The following is a 19539-nucleotide window of genomic DNA, read 5'->3' as shown; positions in this document are numbered from 1 at the left end:
ATTTACATGCAAGAAAACTTCCTTAAAAACTCCTTGCAGACCTTTTTAAAAGCGTTCATCTGCAAATACAGCTCAATTGCCGCAGGCTTACTAAAGTTGGGGTCAATTCCAATGATTTCGCAGCCAGTGCCCTCTCAGTGAAAGAGAACTGATTCACCTAATACATGAATCATTCTTACACAAACAGACTTTTTTTCAATGAGCTTAAAAAGCTTTTTTTAAGAACCAAGCTGCTGATTTACACATAGTATCCAGTACCTTGTTGGTTTATATCATTTTTCTTGTACTGGAATCTCTCAGAATTCAAACCTTAATGTGATATAACTCACCACATGCAAGATTTGATTGCATACAGTAGTTACATAGTGTACAAAAACTTTCTCAATAACTGCAAGGGCAAGCATTTATAAAAATGAAAAGTCTTTCCCAAAGAGCCCAGCCTCAGCATTTAATAGGAGAATTCTTCCACTAGGCAACGAAAGAGCTGCTGCATTGCACTACTAACTGTTAATCCATTCTGACAGCTGGAAACACTTTCACGCCCAGCCCCACAGTGGGCAGGATGGTACAAGAAGCAGCTTCTATTAAACTTTCAACTGATCATAACTCACATCTAGCCTCAAATCACAAGCCCAAGCCAGCCTTCATGCTGCAGAGGTAGGATACAGCCTCAGCATAAACTATAAAGGATTCTGCCCACTTTCCCAAGATGCTCCTGGTACCTTCACAAAGAAAACAGACTTCAACTCAAAATTACTGACAACCTTCTTTGAGTGCTTCACCAGGACAGAAATAGAAAACACATTTGTACAAAGAAAGTGTATTTTTCAGAGAAACTTCAGGTTATTTATAAAGAGGCGCTGAATAAACCAAAGCCAAGTATGACAACAACGAATGGAATGGTACAAACACCTATCTTGAGTTAAGCCACTTCCATGACTGCTAATCTGGCTGCAAAAAAAATCACAGGTCCACTGGTTTCATCAAAGATGCCTTTGGTACACAGCTTTTAACACTTGATAAAAGTTCCAACTTTCATACAGAAGTGAATGGATTCAGTTCTTTCTTCAAAGCAACAGAACATGGCTGTTGAACACACTGCTGGGTCCCACTACAACACCTCAAGAAGAAAAAGAAATGGAAGAAAGCCTGCCACTCTGTTGAAATTTCTGGCACACTGGTATTATCACAGAATTACAGTCAGTATCCTTGGAAAGAGTCTTCAGGTCTCTAATGGAAAATCTCCAGAACAACTAGGCCTGAATAGGACCTGACAGATGACTTCTGCAATGTTGGGCTGTTCCTGCTTCCAACACAGCCATTGATTACTGTACATCAACACAACAAAGTAAACCACCACCATACACATCCAGCTGCAGAAAAGTGAATCAATAAAAACCACAAAAATTTCCAACTACTAATATTTACAAAGTATATTCTAAAGTCCCCTGTAAAACCAATCCATCATATATTCTAAAAGGATATTAATTTAGTTAAATGAAGGTGCCACAGTTTGTGCCCAAGAGGCATTTAATTTGTAACATTTTACTCTTCATTGGGTCCGACTTAGCTGTCTACTTGTAATTTATCAGGCAAGAACCTGGAACAACCAAACATATTTTAAAGGCTTAATATTGACAGGTAATTATTAGTGTTCTTCTAAGAAATTCCCCTTTATGCTGTTGGCCTCTGAAAGTAAGAACTGCGAAGCTCAGAAAAAAAAAAATCAAAAAAAAATAGTATAAGCAATAGTCAAGGAAAATGCTAATATTATCCCTACTGCTACAAAGAAATGGGTCAAAAAAATAACTTACAAGTATTTTAACTGTTAATGCAGACTTTGTAACTGCAAAAATAGAACCACGTACCATTGCAGTGACAAATGTTACTACAGAGGAAAATGTCCTTCATTGTACTAAAAAAGATTAACAGCATCGTTTAAACAGGAAAAATACCCCAAACTTCAGTAGCATGATTGACTAATATGGAACACATGACTGTGGAGTAAATTACAGAGTTGTGGGGTTTGGCACAATAGTGTTCTACTGGACTGCAAAGGTGCCTCACATGCCAGAGCATCATCAGATCCCCTAGACATGGCAGTGTGCAGCTCTCTCCTAGACAGTCATATAGCAAGAAGAGCGGGGTGGGAGGATGGACTACTTTCACTCCCAGAGAATTCCCCCACCCAGGGAAATCCCCCATTCACCAAGATGTTTTATCAGGTAAAACAGAACTGTGCCAGAAGTGCTAGTAATATTGCTAATCACGCTAATAACAACCAGAACTCCTAAAATAAATTTAATACTGTTACTATCTGTGATGATTTTATATGAAAGTATAAGGGCAGGAAAATATTATACACTTTAAAATACATATATTTTAAATCTACTTACAATGGTATTTCTCTTCAAATTACATTGCAGAATTTCTCAGTTCCTTTTAGACATTTTTCCAACTTAGTCCTTGTATAATTTTTCTTTCCTAATGATTAATAAAACTATTATGTCACATTTGGTTCAGTCTCTGTCCATTGTCTATTAATAATGATTGTATTTTAGCATACAGACAGAGTTTAGTCTAACGGCTGCTTTTTTCCTGAAAAACTTTATATGCTGAACAAAAATTAAGAAAAAAAGCAATGAGAAGGTTTTCCCATAGCCAAATTTCCCTTCAAGGAGAAAGGCCGACAAACTGTTGAGTAAGTCAAGAATGTTACTGAACTTCATATATTTAATGGGAGTTCAACATGCAAAATGTTTATCAGCCCTGCAGCATGTCAAGAGCTCAGTACAAAGTTTCTAAAATTGTCTGTATATCCACTTTTACTGCTGACCAAACACACAGCTCCTCTGGAAAAAGAGGTCATAGGAGCACCTCCAGAAACCAGCCATCGATTCACATGCGTACATGGGCATTTTGATGTTAAAGTCCCAGCTAAATACAGCTGGAAGATCTCTGTGTAGTTTATTTGTCTACATTCTACATTCCAGCTGCCCCTGAGCAATGCAGGTAAGGTTTTGGAATTATCAGTTGGCTAAAGGAACTAAGGGATGTTACACAGCAGCTGAGACATGCTGAATAAATATGAGCCTCTTACCACACTACGGAAGAAAAAGAAAAAAAAAAAGAAAAAAACCAATATCAACTACGGTAATTTCAATCTTTCACCAAGCTGGAAACGTGACCACGGTTGGTTGTACAGTTCAACTAATCAAGCTATAGTGGTTGACTCATGTATTTCAGTATTAATCGTCTAAAAATCGTAACAACGTTAAAATCACGAGAAGTTTACACTGAAGCAAGCAAAAGTTTACCCTAATCATTTTCATTGTTCGTGTTTTCTAATCCAGTGGTTTTTAAATTAACTGGGGCATTTTTTCCATACATGATTATCACTCCAAAGCTTTTCCTTTTTTCTTTGTGGTATTTTGACTTCCCACCTAAGTGATTTCCACACAAACATAAGCTCTTCAGTGGTTACTCAATGCTACAAAGTGTGACACTGCTGCTATGCCAGCAGGACTACTCATGTTGCAAGTGGAATTTCTCCAGTTTTTCAATTCCACTTTAAGTCTCTCTCTGAAGACTAGCGCTTTCATGTGATTACATTTTTCATCTTGACTAGGAGTTCTAGATACCAGAAACATTAATTCAAAATGAAACTCATAGAAGTTACTGACTTTTTTCCTAATAACTTCAACAGTTTTACACAATGGGTAGATAGAGAAAGCTCCCATGCAACCTGTCCCACAATTCTGATTCCTATCGTATTCTCTAATTAAAGAACTAACACTATTTCACAAAAATGATATTGTTTTATTATTTATTGATATTTCACAAAAACTATATTTTTGTTGATTCTTCACTGATTTCTCTGGCTTCTCTTCATTTTCATTCAGTTCTTTAGATGTATCCATTTTAAGACAGACCTTACAGGACAAAAAACAGCATTTGCTCCATGATACACACGCACATGTACGCATACCCACAGAAGGACCTGAGCACCCTCTGCTATAGATGGGAGACATCTGACGACACACAGTCTGCTACGAGATGGTCAAAAAACACCTCCTTGGGCTGGATCTGTGGATAAGGAAAAAAAAAGCAGGGGGGGGGAGTGAGAAGAGGCAGCAACAAAGAAACACAAATAATTTCCTCTGCCCTTAGTCATTAAAAACCTTTGCAACACCACAGGGAAACAAGGTAGTTCCCTTCCCCTACTGGTAATGACTGCTGCACCTGTGTTAACTTAATCCCACATTATGGCCTCTAATGCCAGAGCACCGAAGTGTCAGTGCAGGAAGGACTATTGAGAAAGCATGTGCAATTCCACTGCCTCAATTCAGAGCACTGTGCCTGGGTCAGCTTCCTTGGAGCAGCCAGAAACCTGTTTAAAAGATAAGAAAAAACAACCTCCGTGCTGCGCTTTCATTTGAAAGTATTTTGAAGTGCTTACAATTTGCTTCTGACAATTAGGCAAACCTAATTGAGCAACCTTTACTCCCACACATAGCTTTGTGCTTGTGATGGAATTTTTTAAAAGACAAAGAGCTGTCAATACTACCAAGATCAAAAAAAAGAAGTTCTGTTTATTTTCTCTGAGCAGACCAGATCAGCACCACTACTACCATTTATCTCTGTTATTCCAAAAACCAACATTTTTCTATTTTTTCCAAAACTGACCTTTAGCTTTCAAAGCAGGTAGAGAACACCACTAGAAAGCTGATTGAATTTAAAAATGGCTTTTTTCCTTTACATTTGCTCCTATAGCACTGAAAAATGAAACTCTCTGTTCCCTTTTCCACAGTACATTTCCACATTTGTACATTTTGTTCTGTCAGTGTGTCACGATATTATCATGACTTTACAAAATGCTATGAAGTCCACAGTCATCATTCACACAGGCTTAAAAACAGTGTGGCAGGAGGAGAGTTAAGACCAAAGCAGATCAGACTTTTATAATACTTTCTGCCTCTATGTCAGAAAAGACATTCTTGTAAGGACATGAATGTCAAGCTTCGGGGCACAGGTTTTGTATCCTTTGTAGTGATACACAAGGATGGGCATTAGACCAGCTGGATCCATGTGTCCATCAACACGGGTCACTAGCACTTTTCCCTCCAGCAGAAACACCTCTGTGTGTGTGTGTACCTATAGAATCACCAGGTAGGAAAACACCTGTTGGATCATCAAGTCCAACCTTTCCTATCTGCCACTAACCCACGTCCCCATTGCAGGCAGCACAGTTTTGTGGCCATTTCTGGACTTCACCAGCTTGAAAGAAAGCCACCCAAGGGGTATGGCATACGCGTCACGACTCTCCCTCCACCAGCCCAGGTGAAGACTGAGCTGCAACCTCTAAGCTTCGCTGGCAAGTGTCACTCCATTTCCAATTCTTTCATAGAATCACTAGGTTGGAAAAGGCTTCTAGGATCATTGACCATTCCTATCAATCACTAAACTGTGTCCCTAAGCTCCTCGTCTACCCATCTTTTAAACACCTCCAGGGATGGGGACTCGACCACATCCCTGGGCAGCCTGTTCCAGTGCCCAATGACCCTTTCCGTGAAAAATTTCTTTCTGATGTCCAGCCTGAACCTCCCCTGGTGGAGCTTGAGGCCATTCCCTCTTGTCCTGTCCCCTGTCACTTGGGAGAAGAGGCCAGCACCCTCCTCTCCACAACCTCCTTTCAGGTACTTGTAGAGAGCAATGAGGTCTCTCCTCAGCCTCCTCTTCTCCAGGCTAAACAACCCCAGCTCTCTCAGCCGCTCCTCATAAGGCCTGTTCTCCAGCCCCCTCACCAGCTTCGTTGCTCTTCTCTGGACTCGCTCCAGAGCCTCAACATCCTTCTTGTGGTGAGGGGCCCAGAACTGAACACAGGATTCGAGGAGCGGTCTCACCAGTGCCGAGTACAGAGGGAGAATAACCTCCCTGGACCTGCTGGTCACGCCGTTTCTGACACAAGACCAGATGCCACTGGCCTTCTTGGCCACCTGGGCCACTGCTGGCTCGTGTTCAGCCGGCTGTCAATCAACACCCCCATTCGCACGTACACTCGCAGGCGACCGCCTCGCAGTCAAGACACAACAAGTTCTGCAAACAAACAAGCGCTGCCCTCGGACGCTCACACGCCCTTTCCCGTGTGTGGTAACCCCCGCAGCCCTCGCTGCGCCCCAGCCCCGCCGCGCTCCCCTCGCGGACGGGCGGAGGCGCCGCCCCGGCCCCGCGCGCAGGTGCCCCCCGCCCCGGGGGGAGGCGCCGGGGCGCGCGCCGCCAATGGGGCGCGAGGGCGGGGAGGGGCCGCCCCCGCCCTCCGCGGCGAAACTCGGCGGGAGCGCCGCGGGGAGCCAGACGGCGCGCGCTCCGAGCTCCGCGCGGCAGGGCGGGAGCCGCGCCCGGGGCACCTGCAGCCGCCGCGCCTCCGACGGGCTCCGCGGGGCTCCCGGCGCCGCCACCCGCCCCGCTTCCCTCTTCCCTTTCTTTTTTTCGCTTCTGTTACCTTTTTTTTTTTAGTTTAGTTTTTACTTTTTTTTTATTTTACTTTTTTTTTCTTTTTTCTTTCTTTTTTGTTTGTTTTTTTATTTTTCTTTTTTTACTTCTTTTCACTTTTGTTTTATAATTTTCTTACTTTTTTTTATTTTTTCACTTCTTTTTTACTTTATTTTTTACTACTTTCACTCTTGCTTTTCTTTTTTCTTCTTTTTTTTATTTTATTTTCTCCCTTGCTTGAAGTTTTCTTTTCACCCTCCTCTCCCTTATCCTGCCCTCCTCTTTCCAGACCCGTTGCTCATTTCCCCAGCATCATGTCCTTTGACCCCACCCTCATGCCACCTGCGAACGGCTCCGCCAACGGGACGGCCGGCGGGACTGAGGGTGGGAAGCCCCCCACCATCCCCACCATCATGTTCATCTTCGGTGTGGTGGGCAACCTCACGGCCATCGTGGTGCTCTGCAAGTCCAGGAAGGAGCAGAAAGAGACCACTTTCTACACGCTGGTCTGTGGGCTAGCAGTCACCGATCTCTTGGGGACTTGCCTGGTGAGCCCAGTCACCATCGCCACTTACCTGCAGAACCGCTGGCCAGGAGGACCAGCACTGTGTGAGTACAGCTCCTTCATCCTCCTCTTTTTTGGACTCTCTGGCCTCAGCATTATCTGTGCCATGTCTATAGAGAGGTACCTGGCCATCAACCATGCCTATTTCTACAACCATTATGTAGACAAGAAGCTGGCGGGGCTCACGCTCTTTGCCATCTACGCTTCCAACGTGCTGTTCTGCGCTCTCCCCAGCATGGGTCTTGGCAAATCCACCTTGCAGTACCCATGCACTTGGTGTTTCATAGACTGGCGAACAAAGGAGGCCACCCATGCAGCGTATTCCTACATGTACGCCGGCTTCAGCTCCTTCCTCATCATGGTCACTGTGATCTGCAACATCTTGGTGTGTGTGGCCCTCATTCGCATGCACCGCCAGTTCATGCGACGCACGTCCTTGGGGACAGACACTACTTCCAGCCGTTTATCTGACTTTCGCAGACGCCGGAGCTTCCGTCGGATGGCTGGAGCAGAGATCCAGATGGTTATTCTGCTCATTGCCACTTCCCTGGTGGTGGTCATCTGCTCCATTCCTCTGGTGGTGAGTAACATTGTGCAACCCTTCTTTTCCATCACCGGCACTGATGAGTCTTTTCTCCTCCTAGTTTGTGCTTGTAGGACAGAGTATTGTTTAGCTGGTGCTGTAAACTGTTAAAATAACTTAAAGGTTGTTAGCACATATGCACAGTGAGAGAAGGTTGTATTGATTTACGTTTATAAGAAAAGAAACAAACCTAGCTCAAGACATGGGCTCCTTTGATTGGCTGAAATACAGCACCAGAAATTCTCATTGTTTTTTCCACTGTTTAACTGGAATCCACACAGCAGAAGTCTTACTGACAGCTAAAGGCGCTTTAAAGTTCACTTCCCAAATGAATTTGTGATGAGTGAGGCTTGGGTCTGGCCTGCATTTTTGGATGTTTATTGTGCTTCAGAAACTTGCACACAGTTGCTGAAGGGTGCAGCAGTCCTTGGTGTGCAGAAGGAGGAGAGAGCTCTGTTCATTTGGCACCACCAATGCGCAGAGTGCTTCACACCCAGAACCTGAGCCAGGCTTCCCCTTCTGAGGGATTTACCCACCACCTCTGGCATGGATCCCGTGCACTTGCATCCCTCCAGCAGCTTCCCCACTGTGGGAGGAGTAAACTGAGTGTAACTACTCGTTGGTGTAATTCTCAGTTAAATGAGAGTTGGAGGAATCTCACCCACATAAACCTAGAGATCATAACAAAATGCCAGACAACATTACCACTAATGGTTTGCTAATTTTCTGAAATGGCTGATACAATTATTGACATGGAATTTAATATGCAGGATCCACTTATTGCTATTCCTCCACCTTATCTCCAAGGAAGACAAAAGGAAAAAAACAACAAACCCACCAGCTGGAGGCTCAGTTCTTTCTTGCCACCCACTGTAATAAAAGTTGGCGAACTATTTCTGGCCCAGAGACATTAAACAAATCGCTGGCTTGCCCTATTCGCCACCTTTCAAAACACAGCGTAGGAAGCCAAACAGTGATTGTCAGACAGAAGGTGGTTTTAGAAGGATTGTCTTAAGGGGGTTTATTGTTGTTGGTAGCACGATCCCTCTGTCATAGAGGGGCTCCAGTGAGTGTGAAATACAGCTGGGGACGCAAAACAGTGTATACTACAGTAAGGAAGTTGAGAAGTACATGTGAACAGGACTGGAGAGGTCAGAGCAGCTGTAATCACAAGGCCAGTTTTGCCACATTACTGACATAAACAGAAGCCAGTGAAGTGTGGCTGTGCTGGAGTATCAGCACCTCAGTTGTCGCTGAAGGCCATCTCCCGTCGTTTGGCTTTCTCATTTTGCACCGTGCTGTGGCGTGACCAAGTGCAATGCTTGACATCTGGGTGAAGTGGTGAGGTGCCATCTGAGCTGCAGGCAGAGTGGCTCTGAGAGGTGCACGTGTGCTGGATGAAGGAGCTGCACACAACCTGCCCTGCAGTCTTGCTCCAGAAACTGCACAGGTAAACCGACCTGCTGCACCAGGAGCCACCAGGTCACGGAGTGGCCAAAACCTCCACAGTGACGTGGGCTGACAGTACTTAATTTGATTAATCTTCTATTATAACAGCTACTTCACAAAAAAACTAATGCTTTGTTTTCAGAAAAGAAGGTGGTAAATTTAAAGAATGGTTTCTGGTAATTAAATACAGTGTAGTAATGTGATACAGGGTATCGGCTGAGGGACTTAAGCAGTTTCAGAAAAAAGCCAAACTTTATCCTGTGGAGGAGCGGCTGGAGGAAGGCTGAGAAGTCTGAACATAAAATGCAAAAGGAAATTGTTCATATCAATTTAGAGCTCGAAAGCCTTTTACAGAATATTAAGGGGAAAAAAAAAGAGGGAAAAATCAAGAGGGAGGTATTACCAGAAAAGGAACTGGATTGTTGACAGTTAAAATTAATGGAACTGGGTGGGGCAGAAGGCTTATTATTTAAACAGTAGCTAGTGAAAAACTTGTATATAGCAGAAGGTATGTGAAGGTGCAGGTGATGAAGTTGCGTAGCTCTCTCAGACCTTGATTTCACTACTTGGAATGGCACAGTGTTACCTTGTTGGTGTTCACGTAAGTTAGCTGTTCCCTGCTAAAGCAACAGATCTTTTCTGTATCTAATATGAGGTAAGAGACTGTCATTTCACTTAGATAGATGACTAAGAAAAAAATGAAGTTTTATATAAAAAAAAAAACCAAAACACAAAAGCAAACCAGCCACCACATATATACACATCGTCACAGTGTCCAGTGTGGTTAAATTTCTTTGTTGTTAAGTAGCTTTTATAAGTCATTAGCCTCCCCCTGTGGGAATGAGGTATAGCCTTATAAGCTTCATTGTGCCATGATGTAGTGCAGCACATGTTGCCTTCTGGTTGCATATAAATTGAGGTTAAGGGTTCAGGTATAAACTCAGAAAAGTGCATGATTTATGGTACAAATCCCTAGACAGAGCCACAGGGAGAGATAGGAGGATCACTAATACAGAGGTACATTTTCATGACCCAACTTTTAGGGAGCCATCACCGAGTGAGAGGTTCGCCTATAACAGGACAGCCTGGCAGTTACCAAGAACACCAAGCTGTAAGGTCTGGGTGGCAGCATGATGCAGATGCACAAAGCAAGCTCACACAGTGCTTTGTGACTGAAGTTTTCTGAGGAGTTGACTTTCTACTGATGAGTTCAGCTGAACAAATAATTTCTTAAGTCAAAGCAAAGCAACTTCTGAATGAGAGACATAAGCCTCTAATATTTTTTAGGATATACACTTTCACAACGTAATAACATAGCAGGCAGAGACAGTCCAGGAGGCTACATTTATTAGGGTTTAACAAAAAAATTATCAAGTCCTAAAATATCAAATAGCCCTGAAATAATCAGCAAAGGCTTGCATTGGTTTAAGAAGTGGTTAAAGAACAGGGAGCTGAGTCACAGAGAACAGCAGTTTTTAATAGTGAGATGCTCCAGCACTCAGTTTACAAGTAGGGTTGTTTAGTGTCTTAATGATTTATTCATAAAATCAGCAAAAGTTTACAGTGACAAGTGTTGTAGCAAAATTATGGAGGATTGTGCAAAATGCTGAATGAACTTGACAGAACTCAAGACTATTAAAATTTGTCAGGGAAAGAAAAGTTCAGTGAAAAACATTAGTGAAAAGCTTTTTGGTATAACCTGACGTGTTCTAAATTTGCAGAAAAGGATGTGCAAGGCATGAAGAAGAATCTGACAATAGTTTAAAACTTAAATAAGGAAAACAACATAAATTATGTTCTGACTCTTGTCTGCACTCCACATTGCTTATCTTGCCTTCTGAAATATCATGAGTTTTTAGAATATAGAATTGGATAGAGTTTAAAGTAGGGAGTAAGTTTTATTTGGAGGGATTTTGTGAAGAATAAAAATAGAAGTTATTATTTGGCCTTTAAAATACCCAAGTCTTTCAAGAGTAAATAGGCACGCACTTCTGAAAGTCTGTAAATCACTCCAGAAGTCTGTCGGATACTCTGAAGATTTTTTTAAGTGCGTGATATTTTTCTAACCCTGACTGCTGAACATTGTTGTTAAGTTACGGTGAAGTGGAAAATAAAAATAAAAAAAAATAAAATCCAGTGTCTTAAGGTGATTGCATGAAGTCGTCAGCAGTTTCTAACTTAATGTTTGATTGATCTACAAGTTTGGGGTTTCTTTTGGCTTGGTTGGTTTTGATGTTTTGCTTTAAATATCAGGGACTGTCCACAGCCGACAGCAAGGCTGCAGACGTGATTTTTTGAGCAACAGATTAGATACCAAGCAGACACCTTCAAGACACCCTTGAAGGGCAAAGGTTATTGGCTTCTACAGCTGAAAAACTTGTTCCTGCTTACTAACGAACCCTTTTTAGATTTATCCTTTTGGTATGTGGGAAGATTTTGAGCACAGGTGGAAGCTATGAAGACAATTACCAGTGTGTGACTGTAACTACAGAAGTCACTTTACAGTACTTCATAGGATTGTAAATCATGATTTGCATCTGTAGCAAGTAAAAAGGGAAGGTAGAAAACAGCTCAGAGGACTCTCATCCTACAAGTACCTATCAATTCAGCATAAACGCAACATACTTTGGAGCTATGTGGTTCTTAACACAATTACTAATAAACTGCTAGTACTTAAAAGGTATGTTGCCTGAATTCTACCACTATGAAGCTAACATACAAAATGTATTCTTTTGCAATTTGAATTGTTTGAGTCTGCTTCTTTGGTTGGGATTTCAAATTGCACAAATTGAAGTATCAGATTTGCTAATTTAGTAGTGGATTCCACTTACTTGGCACTTAAAAGATCTGAGGCAATATCCTTTCTCATGCTACCTCCTGCAGCGGAAGAATTCTAGATAAAACAGGATACATCTCTTGATTTGTATTTCTTTTTAAAGATGATACATTACTAAATGCTGTTTAATCAGTGTGTAAAGAAATGATAAAACTGTCATTCCAATACAGATTAATTTTTACCATATCGTGATTAAGGCGTAAACCCAGCAGCAGGTCTGAACTGATAAATGCATGTGACATTCTGGGCGGCTTCTAATTAAAGACATAAATAATGAAGAGACCTTTCAGGGAAGTAGAAACAGTTCTGTGCAGTCCAAAGTTTTCACTAAATAGATCCATTTCATGAATCTTTAACCTGTATGTGCTGCATACCTGTCAAAATGAAATAATGTATGCAGAGATAACGTAAAGCAATCTGCACCACACAATTAGCAATTGTCCTTTGCAGCCACAGAGTCAGAACTTAAAGACATTTTTGTATTTCCATCAAGTCTGCCAGGTAGACAGGCAAAGGTGAAATAGGCACCTCAATTTCGTATACTGGTTATCAAAAGAACAATCCCTCTATTAAACCACTGATGTATAACTATAGCTCCAAGTTTAAAAAATAGTCAGGTCTACAAAGTTGGACTCTATACTTCTCCATCTATCTTCAAAGTGTGGCTTCTGCTTTTGTGATCTAAATGAATGCACCAGCAAATACCCCTCCCTGTCACGCCTCTAATCTTCCTGTTAACGACTGTGTTTAGTTATATGACCTGCTATAAGGACTCCACTCCCTCAACACTGTCCTTTGAACTCTTGGCTCTGCAGGCACTGTACCCATCCAATGATCAGCTGGTCAAACACATAGACGAGCACTTTACACTCTTCCAGGGGGTATTCCCCTGCATGAGGAAATCTCAGTGCAGAAAAAGAAAAGCAGCATTTCAAAAGAGATGTTTTAATGGCATAGGTGAAATTCTCTTTGGGGAAATTTGGCCTTTGCATGTGTGTACATATATGTATTTGACTTCTTGTCATTTTGGAGGGGGGGAAAAAACAATCTTACACTAAAGTAGGTTTTTCAAGAACAAAGTTTAGCTGATGCCAGACAACATCTCATCACCTTACTGTCAGCTGGATGAACGCGAGCCAGCAGTGGCCCAGGTGGCCAAGAAGGCCAATGGCATCTGGTCTTGTGTCAGAAACGGCGTGACCAGCAGGTCCAGGGAGGTTATTCTCCCTCTGTACTCGGCACTGGGGAGACCGCTCCTCGAATCCTGTGTTCAGTTCTGGGCCCCTCACCACAAGAAGGATGTTGAGGCTCTGGTGCGAGTCCAGAGAAGAGCAACGAAGCTGGTGAGGGGGCTGGAGAACAAGCCTTATGAGGAGCGGCTGAGAGAGCTGGGGTTGTTTAGCCTGGAGAAGAGGAGGCTGAGGGGAGACCTTATTGCTCTCTACAAGTACCTGAAAGGAGGTTGTGGAGAGGAGGGTGCTGGCCTCTTCTCCCAAGTGACAGGGGACAGGACAAGAGGGAATGGCCTCAAGCTCCACCAGGGGAGGTTCAGGCTGGACATCAGAAAAAAAAATTTTATGGAAAAGGTCATTGGGCACTGGAACAGGCTGCTCAGGAAGATAGTTGAGTCCCCATCCCTGGAGGTGTTTAAAAGACAGGTGGATGAGGTGCTCAGGGACATGGTTTAATGGTTGACAGGAATGGTCGGACTCGATGATCCTGGGGGTCTTTTCCAACCTAGTGATTCTGTCTACAACTACCTGTAAGGGGGTTGTAGTGAAGTTGGTGTCAGTCTTTTCTCCCAAATGACAGACGACGGGGCGAGAGGGAAAGGCCCCGAGTTGTGCCGGGGCAGGTTCAGGTTAGACACGAGGGAAGGTTTCTTCACCGAAAGAGTTCCCGGGAACTGCAACCGGGTGCTCGGGGAGGCGTTTGAGTCACCACCCCTGCAGGTATTTAAAAGACGGGTAGTCGAGGCGCTGAGGGCCGGGGCTTGGCGGGGGACAGGGGCGGTCGGACGGAGTCTCCGAAGGGGCCGCCGCGCCACCCAGCGGCGCTGCCGGGACAGGCGGCACCGAGCTCCGCCCGGGCGGGGCCCCGGGACGGGGCTGGCGGCTCTGCTCCGGGCCGGGGGAACCGGGGCTCACGGGGCCGCGGGTGTGGGACAGGGGGCTGCTGTAAAATAAATAATGACACAAAAACATAAAGCTTAATAAAAGAAAAACCCATAAAAATAAATTCAGTATGTGTAGGGATTCTCTTTGGGGTGCTTGAATGTCATGATTGGATTGACAGAATAGTGAGGGCAGTAACTCAGCCATCACACAGACATCTGTGGTGTTAGAAATCATCAGGAAAGTAACGAAGAATAAAACTTGCACCATTATTTTGCTGTATACATTTGATTTTTTCCATCTTTTTAATTCCACGGGCAGGTTTTGTTGCTCATAAACCTAGAAGAACATGCTGAGAAAGAAAATACAGGCAGTCATTGATGTGACTTTTCTCAGATTCAGAGGAAGAAGCTGAAGAAGACGGATCCTGTCTTCTAAACAGAAATTTTAGTCTTCAGTTTTGTGGATAATAAACAAAAATTGCTAATTAAATAGTATTAAATATTAATTAAATAAATTTAATATTTAATTTAAATAAATTAATTAAATAAATATTATGGAGCAGCTTTAACATCTTAAATTCTTGACCACTTCATCAGTATTTTTATCCTTTCTGAGTAGAAACAAAATGCTGGCTCATGTAGGAGGAGCAGAGCACTCCAGAGAGTCCAGTGATGCAGTCTTCTCATTATCATGTCCTATTAAAAATCTCCTAATAGGAGGGCCTTCCTTTTTTTAATTTTTTTTTTTTATAACATTTCTGTTTTCCAAATCATGCCACAGCAAGCAAACAGTTGAAGATATACAAACAATTTCAGTAAGGACAGGTGCCAGGAAAATGCATTTCTAAATTTGGGAATCGACAGCTGTACTTGTTTCCAGCGTCTAGCGTATTTGGATTATAATCTATTTCAATTTGTTTCTAAACAATTATTAGACTTTTGCTAGAGAAACTGATTGGCCAGGTTTCCTCTGTGGAGTCAGATATCTCTTTGCAGGTAGCATAGGAGTTAAGGTATATAAGAAAGAATGATGCAGGTCTAAATCTTTGCTCCTAGGTTCTATCTAGAAAAAGGAGTTTTACAACACATCAGCCAGAAGTTGGAGGCTCAAGGATTAATTATGAGGGGAAGGAGAGAGAAAGAGCCATTCCTTTCCCACCTGTAACAAAGAAGGCAAATTTACATAGAGATTCATCTCTGGGTTTTTTGCTATTTCCAAAAATAAACAACACTGCCAGTCTGAGATGCCTGGCTTTGCCAGCCTCTTCTCTTGTTATAGCTTGCAGTAGCAAATCTAGATCTCTGCTTTGAAATGTAAACTTTGATTTCCTGATATAGTTGTATAATTAGGTGTTTTTCTTCCCCCATTTCCTTGTGTAGGTTCGTGTTTTTGTGAACCAGCTGTACCAGCCAGAATCAGTGCAGGATGTGAGGCAAAACCCTGACCTGCAAGCCATCCGCATTGCCTCAGTGAACCCCATTCTGGACCCATGGGTCTACATCCTTCTTCGCAAGACTGTGCTCAGCAAAGCCATTGAGAAGATCAAATGCCTCTTCTGCCGCATTGGAGGGGCTCGGAGGCAGCATTCGGGGGGGAATTTTAACTGCGTGGATGGCCGCAGGATCTCCTCTGGCATGTCAAGTCAGTCACCCTCCTTCATCTCCCGCGAGCTGAGGGAGATTAGCAGCACCTCGCAAACGCTGCTCTATCCTCCAGAGTTAAGCGAAAGCAGCATCGGTGGTCGTGTGCTGCTTCCAGGCCCCAGTGCCAGCTTGGCTCAGTCTGACACCACATCAGTAAGGACACTGCGGAGCTCGGAGGCCTCGGACTCTTCTCAGGGCCAGGACTCCGAAAGCATCTTGCTGGTGAATGAGATCAGGTCTGGTTGCGGGGCCAGCTCTGCATCCAAGGGCAGCCCTCTCCAGGTCACCTTCCCAACAGAGACATTGAATTTATCAGAAAAGTGTATATAGATCGCCATTTAAGGCGTCAACATTGGGGATACTTCCTGGTACATTGGAAAAACTGGTGCAATAGTTAGGTGTTTTGCCTATTTGAGGGGAGAGGGGTTCAGCTGTGCTCCAAAGGGCTATTTTCCTCTTGCCGTGTGATGGGTACATTTTTCTTAGACTACTGAGGACTGTGTGAAACAGACACTGCACCTGGGTTCTGCCGTCAGAAATGGTGCAAGGCAGGTCTAATGGGACTGGAAATATGAACTGCCTTGTCTTGTTTGGTGACACAGGAGACCTACTGGGCCTCTAGAAATAGAAAGACCCATCACTTTTTTTTTTTTTCTTCTTTTCGTTCTTTTCATTTCTAAATCTGGTAGAACTGTGCTTTCTTTCCCCATGGTTGCTCAGCTAAAAGAGTTTAAGCTTCTGGTACTAGAGCTGAATGTGAGGCAGCTGCTAGGAACTGGACAGAGCTATTCTGAGAGCTGCCTGGGGCGGGATTTTAAAGTGTCTCACTAAAGCATGAAAATGTGAATTTTTACCATTGTATATATATCAGGATTGAAAATATTTAAAAGTCTATTCTTCTCTATGAGAAGGTTTTTTACTAATACAAGGTATATAGAAACAATTTCCAGCCTTCTTTTCCCCCAGTATTTCCTGCTGATAAGACATTCTTGGTTTAGTTTTGTTGTCCATACTAGGTTCACAGCTGATGAGGTGAATCTCTAGCTAAGAACACATAAGCACTTTCTGAGTGAAATGGGAATATTTGTGCTATTAAGAGAGAAAAAGAAAACACATCCTTTCAGTTAAGAATATCCATTTTCAGTATATGTACATACCAAAAAGTCAGATTTTATTCATGTGCTGAGGATGTTTCTCTGTGTACCGCATCTGTGCCTCTCTGAGTACTTTGGCCCACAGTCTGCACACACTTAGGCACACACTTAACATCACCCATCAAAGTAGTCCCTCTGCTGCCAGGGAGACTCCTTACATGTAAAGTTAAGGACATATAGAAGTGCTTTCAGTATCAGGGCCTAAAACTTTCAACCCTTGGTTAATAGTCTTAATAGTCACTTTAGTTAAAGCATCACTGATGTAATAAAGGTATTTTTTCATAACATTTATCATTTTACTTTAAATAGTAAATAGAATTTTATGACTGTGTAATCTGATACTCCATCAAATAAATGTACAAACCCATGGAAGCAGAATCTTCATTTAAAAGGTATAGATTATATAGAAGCGTCTCCTGATTTTGCAGCCCTTGCAAATCATTTGTTCCTAGAGTTTTAACAGTAAACACATCACCAAAACCAGCTGTTAACCACTGACAAAAAGGAGTTCTATGTTTTATGTTGTAAGGGTTAAGTCTTGTTCCAGAAACACTGTTTATCAAAACAATCCTGTACAGATGTTTGGAGGGTGTTTGTCAAATACTAAGCATGTTATGCTGCTTGAAGTGTTTTCATGTGAAATGCTTTATTGTAATCTTGAGCCTTAAGTTGATATGTTTAAGCAGTTGTACTGACCAGAGTAATTTTGGAGATCACAATTAAATGGAAATGTTCTGCTTGATCTCAGAAGGTTGTATGAGTCTGCCAGACAGTGCTAACTCCTCTCCTTAACACACCTCCCTTCTTGGAATGGTTTGCACTCACCTGCTGACAAAACATACTTTGTAAGTTTCCAAAACACCGCAGAATGATCGCTATCAGCCAGAGGCAGCTGTCTTCAAAAATGTCCCCAAGAGCACCAAGGTAGAGTCACGGAAATTCTTTATGCAAGCAAGTAAAAAAGTGAAAAGACTATACTTAGTTAAACCTCAGGCTGGCTCCATTATTTTCCTTTAACAGGGGAGCAGCATAGAAACTGAAGCTAAATCTCTACACAAATATGTGCAGCAGTAGCCACTTTTTGACCAGTTAAGCTGGGGAACAGTATTACTTAAATTCCTACAGCAGCTATAGATAAAGATCTGCCTGAATTCTTTGTAATTAAACCACTTCACTTAACTTTGTCTGCTGCTTACCAGTGACCAACAAATAGAAAACACTCATCGTACTTCCCAAGACATGAGACAGTACCTGGCAGCGCAGGAAGGCAGGGCTGCCACCTGCCCCAATGCTGGACTGCACCATCGCAGCTGGCCTGAAGCAGCACACCGGTGTTGTTGGTACTGTATGCAATAACGGAATTAGATATATTAAGTGTATAATAAGTATTTAGATAAGTGAAGGCTTATTATAAGTGGAAGTTATTTTATTCTTTACTAATATTGTTATTACTTTTCAGCATTACTGATGAGAAATACACTTGGTCTGGAGGAGCTTTAAGCAAGAATAGACCATCTTAAGTAGCTGACCTTCTAGCTCCCCTTAGCAAACACGTACAATAAGCCTGAGGTGTTCTTCCTGCCCACAGCACTGCTGGTGTGTCCGTAGTGGACTGGACTCACAGCACACATCATCAGCACCTCAGTAATGAAGCTGAGAAGTCCCAAGCAGGCTATTGCTCCCAGTGTCTCCTGAGCAGTACTGGAATTGCCTGCCACGACTCAATGGCAGTGCACAAAGACAAAAAGGAAGCATCTCTACTGCCTAGGTGCAAACAGAGATGGGCAGTCCTGGCTAAAAGGACTGGGTACGCGTGCCTTTGGTTAGGGTGACAGACTTGTCCCCATCACATGCCTGACAGTCCCACTCAGCTTTGGCACCCTCCCACAAACATGTTACTGAATTATCTTCATCAGCCTCCCCAGGTATAACAAGTCTCATAAAATAAAGCTACAAGTTTACAGAGGTTAATTTGCCACATGGAAGTTAAAAAGGTTTTTTTTCCTGCTAGGTACTATGAGCAGCTTCCATACATTCCAAAGGGCTTCCCTTCTCACACATAACAGCTCCCTTCCACTCCCAGATCCCAGAGATCCATATAACCCAAAACAGCCTGTCTTCCACATCTGTATCCACTTTCCCTTGTCCTCTGTGTTCACAGAAAATGCACTCTGCCATTCAAAAATTTGCCATACGAAAATTGTATCTCCTCGACTCGCTCTGCTAGCCCTGTGACTGGCAATCCTCTCACTTCTAGCAGTTTGTCCTGCCCACATGTCCCACTCCACCACTACACAGAATCCTTTGCATCCAGAGACACCACTGGACCTCACACCCCATTAACCACACCCCAAAAATCCAGCCTTAACTCAATTTAAGCCCCTGTCCTGTGCCATGGTCTAGAGAATCTACTCATCACAGGCAGGATGACAGCCAGTATCTGTAGGAGGCAGTGATTTCTGTGAAAATTTGTATTTTTATTTGAATCTCTGATCAATAATACAAGTTAGCATTATGATTTGGCCGAGGTTTAGGGTGTAGGATATACTGACAGTGGGCTTAGACTATTGGTGGGTTGTAGGATGCCATTTTAAATCAAGCTTATACATCCCTGCTGTCTGCAATGGTAACGCTGCCTGACCCAAACCAGTGCGATAGATGCAATGACAAAGTGCTAACAAAACCAGTGTCACCCACTGC

The 19539-nt window shown here is 42.9% G+C and overlaps 1 protein-coding gene across 1 annotated transcript; it reads left to right on the top strand.

Moving 5' to 3' along the window:
* The first annotated feature begins 6752 nt into the window (after positions 1 to 6752).
* PTGER4 (prostaglandin E receptor 4) lies at positions 6753 to 17772 on the top strand. Its single transcript, XM_069880240.1, has 2 exons — positions 6753 to 7637; positions 15422 to 17772. The coding sequence occupies exons 1-2, from the start codon at positions 6807 to 6809 to the stop codon at positions 16013 to 16015; spliced, it is 1425 nt and encodes a 474-aa protein (XP_069736341.1). The 5' UTR covers positions 6753 to 6806; the 3' UTR covers positions 16016 to 17772.
* Positions 17773 to 19539: the final 1767 nt, after the last annotated feature.

This window comes from Phaenicophaeus curvirostris, chromosome Z, assembly GCF_032191515.1.
Source record: "Phaenicophaeus curvirostris isolate KB17595 chromosome Z, BPBGC_Pcur_1.0, whole genome shotgun sequence".
Lineage (NCBI taxonomy): Eukaryota > Metazoa > Chordata > Aves > Cuculiformes > Cuculidae > Phaenicophaeus > Phaenicophaeus curvirostris.
Note: the sequence above shows the minus strand (reverse complement) of the source record. Positions and strands in the feature narration are given on the sequence as shown.

What these genes read in the sequence shown, in the direction of transcription:
- PTGER4 (XM_069880240.1), top strand. Translation starts at nt 6,807, where the DNA reads ATGTCCTTTGACCCCACCCTCATGCCACCTGCGAACGGCTCCGCCAAC. An exon ending in TCTGCTCCATTCCTCTGGTG is followed by an intron (nt 7,638 to 15,421) that starts GTGAGTAACATT and finishes TTCCTTGTGTAG; the next exon opens with GTTCGTGTTTTTGTGAACCA.